General features: G+C 38.3%; 1 protein-coding gene across 1 annotated transcript; it reads right to left on the reverse strand.

Moving 5' to 3' along the window:
- Positions 1 to 97: 97 nt before the first annotated feature.
- Positions 98 to 8705, reverse strand: LOC135473073 (uncharacterized). The gene is made up of 5 exons (XM_064752883.1): positions 8549 to 8705; positions 6974 to 7139; positions 6124 to 6407; positions 4784 to 4969; positions 98 to 3375 (listed from the first exon to the last, which is right to left on the reverse strand). Exons 1-5 carry the CDS (start codon positions 8672 to 8674, stop codon positions 3283 to 3285), a joined length of 855 nt encoding a protein of 284 aa, XP_064608953.1. The 5' UTR covers positions 8675 to 8705; the 3' UTR covers positions 98 to 3282.
- Positions 8706 to 9062: the final 357 nt, after the last annotated feature.

The following is a 9062-nucleotide window of genomic DNA, read 5'->3' on the forward strand; positions in this document are numbered from 1 at the left end:
CTAAATGGCAATTAAATCTGCTCAATGGTATTCTGTCGTGCTCGCTCGACCATATTTAGGTCAATAAAGTGGGGTTTTCTTGTCTGTAAAAACCCAAAAATGACTCGGATCTACAGCAAAATGTTAACGTCTAATAAGTATAATGTAAACGGCTATGGTGACAGAAAGATATTGTGCACTTAGAAAATTTAACAAATCAGTGTTCCATTCAATTTTTGTTGAGTGAATATGGGACCTTCATGTTTTCTATGACCTTTAATTAGGGCCACCCATCTTGATCGCCAGATCCATGCCTGTGACGAAATGGCTGTGGAATCATTTTAGTTTTTTTTTTGTGCCGCTCTAAATGGCTGTTAAATCTGTTCAAAAGTCCTCTGTCGTACATACGAATTCAACTTAAGGTCAGTAAAATGGGATCTTCCTATCTGGATAAACCCCAAAATGATCCACATTAACAACAGAAGATTGAACTGTAATATGTACAATGTAAATACTTCTGATGACAAGATCGCCGTTTGCGCCGCTCTAGAAGGACATTGTGCACTTGGAAGATTCAAGATATGAACCCTCCATGCAACATTTATTGGGTAAATGTGGGGTCTTCATGTTCTCTATGACCCTTAATGAAGGCCACCCATCTTGACCGAGCTATCCACCCCTGTCAAGAAATGGCTATGAAATCGCATTAGTTTCTTTTGTGCCACACATGGTCTTTCTAAGGTGGTACAAATGGCGGTTTTGTAACCAAAGCTATTTACACATTACATGATAGACATGAATTTTTACTGTATATCTGGATCACTTTGTGGTCTGTACAAACAGAAAGGCCCCATTTTATTTAACTAATCTTGAAATGGAGTGCACCCCCATAAGACTTTTGAAGAGATCTGAAAGCAGTTTAGAGCAACACAAAGAGTGTAATGTGATTACAAGGCCATTTCTTCAGAGGTATTGATAGGACGATCAAGATGGGTGACCCTAATTGAGGGTCATAAAGAACATGAACTGGATGGATCGTTCACCTATTGAAACTTTTTGGTACACAGTGTCTTTCTAGAGTGGTACAAATGGCGGTTTTGTCACCAGAACCATTTCCTTTCCAGGCCTACATATCAGACGTTAATGTTTTTCAGTATATCCAGGTCATTTTGTGCTTTTTACAGACAGGAAGATCACATTTTATTGACCTAAACTGGGCTTTGTGAACACGACAGAGGAAATTAACAGTTTTTATAGCCATTTAGAGCGGCTGAAAAGAAACCATTTCTTTTGTGCCACTCTAAATTTCTTCACAGGAGTGGATGTTGCGATCAAGATAGGTGGCCCTACGTAAGGGCCATACAGAATATGAAGATCCCATATTTGCCCAATAAACATTAGATGGCACATTCAATGTGGAATTCTTCTGGTACTCAGTGTCTTCGTAGAGTGGTACAAATGGAGTGGTTTTGTCATCACAGCCATTTCCTTTCTAGGTGTACATATTATACATAACGTTTTTCTGTATATCTGGGTCATTTTGGGTCTTTACAGACAGTGAGACCCCATTTTATAGACTTGATCACAATGTCTTTCTAGAGTGACACACATGGCGGTTTTATAACCAGACCCATTTCCTTTCTAGGCCACCGTATTGGACGTCAACGTTTTTTTCTCTGTATCCGGATCATTTTTTGTCTTTACAGACGGGAAGACCCATTTTACCGACATGAACTTGGTCTTGTGTGCACGACAGGGGACCTTTGAACAGATTTTATATCTGTTTAGAGCAACACAAAAGAAACTAATGTGATTTCATAGCCATTTCTTCACAGGGGTGGATAGGACGATCAAGGTGTTAGCCCTTTTTTAAGGGCCATAAGAAACATGCAACCCATATTTACCAAAAACAAAAAAAATGGATGGAACTTTCATATATGGAATCTCTCAGGACAAAATTTCTTTCAAGATCTGCACAAATGGCGGTTTTAGCATACACATATTAGACATTAATATTTTGCTGTATAATTGTGTCTTTAGAGACAGGAAGAAGTCTCCATTTTATTGATCTGAAATTGGCCATGTATGCACAACAGAGGGCCTTGAACATATTTTTAGCCATTCAGAGCGGCACAAAAGAAATTAATGTGATTCCATAGCTATTTCTTCACAGGTATGGATAGGGCGATCAAGATTGGTGGCCGTAATTAAGCGTCATGGAAAACATGAAGACCCCATATTTACCTACTAAAATTGGATGAAACGTTCATATATTTAATCCCTCAGGGAATATTGTCTTTCTAGAGCGACACAAATGGCGGTTTTGTCACCAGAATCATATACATTATACGTGTTAGAATTACTCTTTCGATGTATGTGAGGGACAAATAGACAAACAGACGTGTTGGCATACCAACAGATAGATGGATGGACGAAGGTTGAACTGGGGAACCAGCTGAAATCCTTACACCACACCACAATTTGTGCACAGAAGTATACCGAATGTGTTCTGTATAAACAAATATATAGCGATAAGCGATGGTCCTGTTCTGGAGCTCTGGCCACAATAAGGAACGGGGACTAAGTAACCAATCTCTTAACTTCCATGTAAAATAAGCTCCACATTGGTACGAAGGGGGGATAACTCGTATGCGCATCTCAACCCTGTATATTTTCTTCAGTTTCTCATTCGAACCGCTTGTGTGACCTTTTCAGAGGCGAGACAGTCCCTCTTTCACTTTAAAAGTCCATCGTGCTATTTTGAAGAAGAAGAAGAAGAGGCAGTCATTCAGGATCTTAATTTTTTCAGTTGTTTGACATTGTGCCCTGTCTCTTCAAATCGCCTTCAAATGGAAAGCTCCCATATGTACAGTGTACAGGTATGAATGAAGTAACTTCAGAAAACGTGACAATATAGTTCTTGTATGCAATTTATTTGTTTTCCAACATTTCTGTATGCCTGTTTCAATATTACACTGTGTAATTCCCATTGCCTTACGCCATATACTGTAAATACTGCCTCTGTATAAACAAAATTTGCTCTAATTATACAATAACCATAATCATAACCAATAACCATAATTATTTCTACCTTTAGCCATATGAAAACCTTTAGCCTTCTCCTTACCTTTTTATTATAAAATTATTGTACAATAGTTTGTGATTTAATAACCAATTTTTCTTTTCAGTGGTATGTTAAAATTCATTTTGTAATTTTAACATTGATATATAACGCTAGTTATCATTAATTATTATATTTTTGTTAAGGTAAATCATATTATGTCTGATCATTTGCTAACAATCCTACAGATGAGATCCATCTGCCTGATTAGAATCTGATTCAGGCCTTGAGGTGTAGACTACGTCGCCTTTAACCTTGGCAATGGCCTTCTTGGTCTGAAAATAAATGAAAATTTAGTAAAACATGAGATTAAAAAGTGCGGTTTATCAACCAGAGGTAGAGATTTTAACTTTAATTTTTATTTTTTATTTAACTCGTGCTTAATGCCGTATACTTAAGAATTGTTAACTTACATAAGATGTCAGCCTGATATATACGTGGAAAGGGTATCAAACTTCGCCAGGTATCTGACAAGTAACTTGACTTAAATTGGCAACCCAACCAGTAAAAAATTCTGGAGTATGGTATACCATGTATTTGTTCTTCTCTTGCAAAATGGCTGGTAACTCCAGCATTATAGAGTTCATTGCCTCTGACGGCTAATTTCAGCACAGTAGATCTGATACTTTTTCGCGGCTTATTAACCAAAAACTAAGGAAAATGAACCATATAAATAGCTTGTATTTGAAGAGGGAATAATAGCAAATAAAGAATTAATGCAAAACCACAATGGCGTAGACAACGCTTGAACTTCCCATGTGTGAAACTGACGGAGGAATATGTATACTCATCGGGTTTAAGGCGACAGTATAGCCGAAGCGTCATGGTCTGTCTGACAAGAACCAATGTGGACAGATATGAAATAGTACTAGAACACGTAACTTAGGATTTTATAGACTATAGAGATCCAGATAAAGAAGGCTGGTCTGTCTGACAGAGCCAATGTGGACAGACGTGATGCAGGACTTTAAAACTTATAGTATTTCAAGGAGTATATAGATTTGCCCAGATAAAGTAGGCTGCACAGCCGAAGCTGGCTTGTCTGACAGAGTCGTTGTGGACAAATTTGAGGTAGTATTGAAACACGTAGCTAAGGATTCTATGGACTTACCCAGATAAAGAGCCGGAGCTGGGATGTCTGACAGAGTCAATGTGAACAGACATGAGATTGGATTTGAACACGCAGCTAAGGATTTTATAGATTTACCCAGATAAAGAAGGCTGGTCTGTGACTGAATCAGTGTGGACAGACCTGAGGTAGGACTTCCAAACTTATCGTCTTTCATGAAGTATGTAGATTTACCCAGATATAGAAGGCTGCACAGTCGATGCTGTCTCGTCTGAGAGAGTCATTGTGGACAAAGTGGAGGTAGGATTGAAACAAGTAGCTAAGGATTCTTATAGACTTACCCAGATAAAGAAGACTGCTCAAGACATTGTGGACAAACCTGAGGTAGGATTGGAATAAGTAGCTAAAGATTTTATAGACTTACCCAGATATAGAAGGCTGCGCAGCCGATGCTGGCTCGTCTGACAGAGTCATTGTGGACAAAGTGGAGGTAGGATTGAAACAAGTAGCTAAGGATTCTTACAGACTTACCCAGATAAAGAAGACTGCTCAAGACGTTGTGGACAAACCTGAGGTAGGATTGGAATAAGTAGCTAAGGATTTTATAGGCTTACCCAGATATAGAAGGCTGCACAGCCGATGCTGGCCTGTCTGACAGAGTCAATGTGGACAAACTTGAGGTAGGAATCGGCTTTCTGAGCTATCTCCATCGGCACTTTGGTGGGATTGAAGTTCTCCATTTTGAGTCGAACACTGGCGGTCCCTGTCCTACCCAAGACGCTTCGGATAAAATCCCAGTCCTAGAAAGTAGGATAATTAATTAAAATTTTGTGTTTACAAATTAGGGCAAGATCAGAATTTATTCATCTGTTTCAGATTTCCCGTAATTGGTCGGGCAATGAAACTTGTCCGGTTTTAAGTCGTCGTAAATGTCTTATAAAACTTTTAAAACGCAAGCACTTCCCTTCTAAATAAATTGTAGGTACCGTAATTTATTGAAAGGGATCGAAGTTCAGGTTTTCCGACTGTGTCCGTAGAACACTCTTTTTGCATTGTTTCCATACAGCATGTATTTAATTATACATTTTATTTTTGTTCAACGTCATACTCATTAATTTCACTCTTATACCCGCATACTTTATAGATGAAAGAAACCAAGGTGGCCAACATAAACCACGTTACTGATGAACATTCCCCTAGTGACGAATATATATATATATATATATATATATATATATATATATATATATATATATATATATCGGTGGATAACGAAAGTTACACGAGGTAAACGGTTATATGCATGAGTAGCGTCGATCGTTTATTGCCACTAAGGCCCAGCGAACAAGGGGAGGGGAGGTTCTGCATATGCGTTGCCCATTGTTGGGTTCGATCTCCTAGCGATTAAAAAGTATGCACCTATACAGCTCGGTAACAGCCTGTCCCTACATATCATTTCATTTCTAGTTTAACGAAATGACTACAAACGATATAACTCACGTTATTTCGGAAGAGGGGTGCAAACAGACTCTGACGTTCTGACGTGCATGGTAACATAATAAATCAACTTTTCTGAAACTCTAATGAGATCATGGGATGCGCTGTGTTAAAGCAACCGGAAACATGATGTCGCATAACTCGTACCCCAGACACGTATAGTCAAAAGGCAAACAAAGGTTCGAGTGAAGTAAGCGGAAACAGCTGTGTTCTCAGGTCGTAGAAATAACTCGCAGCTGATTGATCAGAATTCATAATATGGCGGCACTTTCGAATCTCTCAATGTGTGCGATATTGCTTACTTTAAAGTGCGATATCCCAATTATGCAACATCACAAGACAAAAAAAAAAGTGCATTTAAACTTCATGTGGGATCCTTTATCAATTCATATAGTTAATCTGGTGATGTCTTTTCTTTTAAACGTGTAGTCTAAACCAGATCATGTAGCTTACGCACCTTCAAGTCCTCTAAGTTTTCACCGAGCATGAGAAAAGCTGCAATCATTGTGTTCTTGACCACGTCGGGTATTTTCGCGTAGGTCCTCAGCTCGGAAATTGTCCTCTGGTTCAAAAGTGACACCGCTTGGTTGAAACTGTTCAAGGACGACAACTCTTCACGGAGTTTCTTGGCTTTCCTCAGAGGGAATGGATCCAAGTCATACACGAATTTGGATTCGATGACTTCTGCTATGGCCTTATCCAATAGATCAACTCTTCGTCTGTGAATAGCATCAAATAAGCCTAGAAAAACAGACGTTAATAGAAAATAGAGATTTGATGGCCAGATAAAGAATTTTTTATTCAGACAGGCAGTTCAGTTTATTTCTTAATCGTTGTAAATAATGTAATTTACGGTAAATGGCCCATATTTACGCCCCAAAAGTTTATTTTTAGATGAAAAAATCGTAAGGTATTACCTCTGGTGCTGAAGGTAACATTTTCCCTCCACAGGGTATGATCCTACCATTCAAACAAACCTCAAAACACCTTTCTACGATCAACAGAACTCCCAGAATCAACAGCGTGTGCTATATAGCCACTGACGGAATTCCAGGTGGTTTAGGTACACGCAATAATATAAAGGCTCATCTACATTTCGGAAACTAAATCTGTAAACTACGTTTTATTAATATACTTTTCACAAATTTTTCGATCGGTGGAAGGTGACAAGAGTATTCTCAATAACAGCACAAATAAAAAAACACAAACAAAAACGAATATCCCCAAAAAATATATAGCATCCAGAATCATTCCACAAATAACTTTAAATTAACGTTGAAGAAAAACGTCATTTGAGTATAATCTACCTTTCTTCAGATTCAACATCTCAATTTTTTCCCTGGCCCGTGTTAAATCTCCCTTGTCTTCAAGGCGGTTTTTCTCGAATGCCCGGATGCAATCGTCGATGCTCTTCGGGTCGTCCTTCTCACACGCCTCGACCAGCTGCTGGCGTATCCCTCGACGGAAGCCGTTCTGTAACATGTTCCAGACGTGGACTTAAAAAGTCTTGTCTCTATTCTTTTTCCATGTTTACGTAAGTACGCTTGCATGGATGTACTTATGTTTTTCTTTGATTCCTGAATTGGATGTTAGCATTATCATATTAACTGTTTCCTTTTTCTAGCATGTTATCGCCACACTATGGCTGAAATACCTCAAATCAGTTGTTAAACCCAAATAAGAGGCTTTCTTTTATTCCACCCAAAGCATGACCGCTGCGTACGAACATTAGATTCCAGTATTAGACTGAAGTCCGTGCAAAAATCAACACTAATCCGTTCATCATTCATTTAAGGAAAAGCAACCACTAAACAAAGGGCTTGGAAAATGGAATAAAGTTTTAACTCCTGACCAGTTGACTGATTCTGTTTCGGTACTATGTACAGGTGGAGAGGTTTGTAAAACAACCGATGCAGGGTGGAGGTTTTACTTTGCATGAGCAAAGCTGTCATATACATGAAATAACCTGACCCTCAAAAAAATAATATGTTAAATTAAACAGAAAATCTGATTGATCCTATTTATTTATTTATTTATTTATTTATTTATTTATTTGATTAGTGTTTTACGCCGTACTCAAGAATATTTCAATTACACGACGTCGACTAGCATTAGGATGGGAGGAAACCGGGCTGAGTGGTCCTAGAATGTATTCTGCTACTGAACATAATTACTCTGTTATTCTATTAGACTAACAGAATATTCTGTTGAATACGAAAGGTTATTGTGTTATATAACAGAATACATTCTAACATTAGTCAGACAAAAATCTATTAATATGTTGCACAAAACGTACGCTCAACCCCATTCTTAGACAAATACTCTCAAAACAATAATCTGTTAAATTTAACAGAAAGTCTGATGCTAGAATGTATTCTGTCATCGCAGAAGATTATTCTGTTAAAATATTATAGCACACAAATTCTGTTAGTTCAGTACAAAGATTGTATTAGACTAACAGGATATTATGTTGAATTCGGCACTTTATTATGTTATAATAACATAATACATTATAACAGACTTTCTGTTAAAATAAACAGGTCATTTTTTTAGTGTGATCTCCATATTGACGGGGCCGCGGAGGCAATGAGCGGTCGACGGCGCTCTTTCGTGTGGTCTTACATGCAGTTAGCTTAAGAATACAAGTTCGCCTTCGAGACCGCAAGTGCAGCATTTGTCACGAGAGAGTTCATGCACCAGACACTTGCCAAAGGTTGGTACATGCATGGTTTACTCCGCGTACTCCGGTTTCCTCCACTCATAACCGTGATCGCATATAAAAGTACAAAATTCCAGAGTATGGTGTTCAGAAAGAATAAGATAGGTAAATAATTTTAAATTACTGATCTACATTCTTGAAGCCATTGTATAGATCTACTCACCTCTAAAGAATTAGGGGGTATAGGTGACCTTTTGGCCAGTGGATCTTTGATGGGTTTCCATGCCTTAGCTTTCTTTGTCGTATTGGCAAAGGCCGACTTCTCTGGGCACAGGTAAACACCGGTCATTCTTCTCCTGTGGGGTCGGGAACCGGCGGCCTTGATTGGCGGCGGATCAGCCTCCATCTCACTGTGTAGTCTGCATACACAACAGAACGATGGTTTTAGTAAACGTGTACCGTTAAAAGTGAACTCGGATTTCCCACTTTGTTTTACAATTTGTTGTACTCATCCATTTACTGGTCATCCTGTGAAGTGGAATCTGAAGTTAGGTTTCTGTAGAAAAGTTTCATGACTCTCATTCACAATACGAATGTTTATTTAATTCAAACAAGATGAAATACCTTTTCCATTGTTACTTTATTATACATGCATTTCACGTTATATACATATACGACAGCAGTTATAAACTGAACCACATCAAATCCTTTAGTTCGCAGGTTGAGTAATGAAAAAA

Source organism: Liolophura sinensis, chromosome 8 (assembly GCF_032854445.1).
Source record: "Liolophura sinensis isolate JHLJ2023 chromosome 8, CUHK_Ljap_v2, whole genome shotgun sequence".
NCBI lineage: Eukaryota > Metazoa > Mollusca > Polyplacophora > Chitonida > Chitonidae > Liolophura > Liolophura sinensis.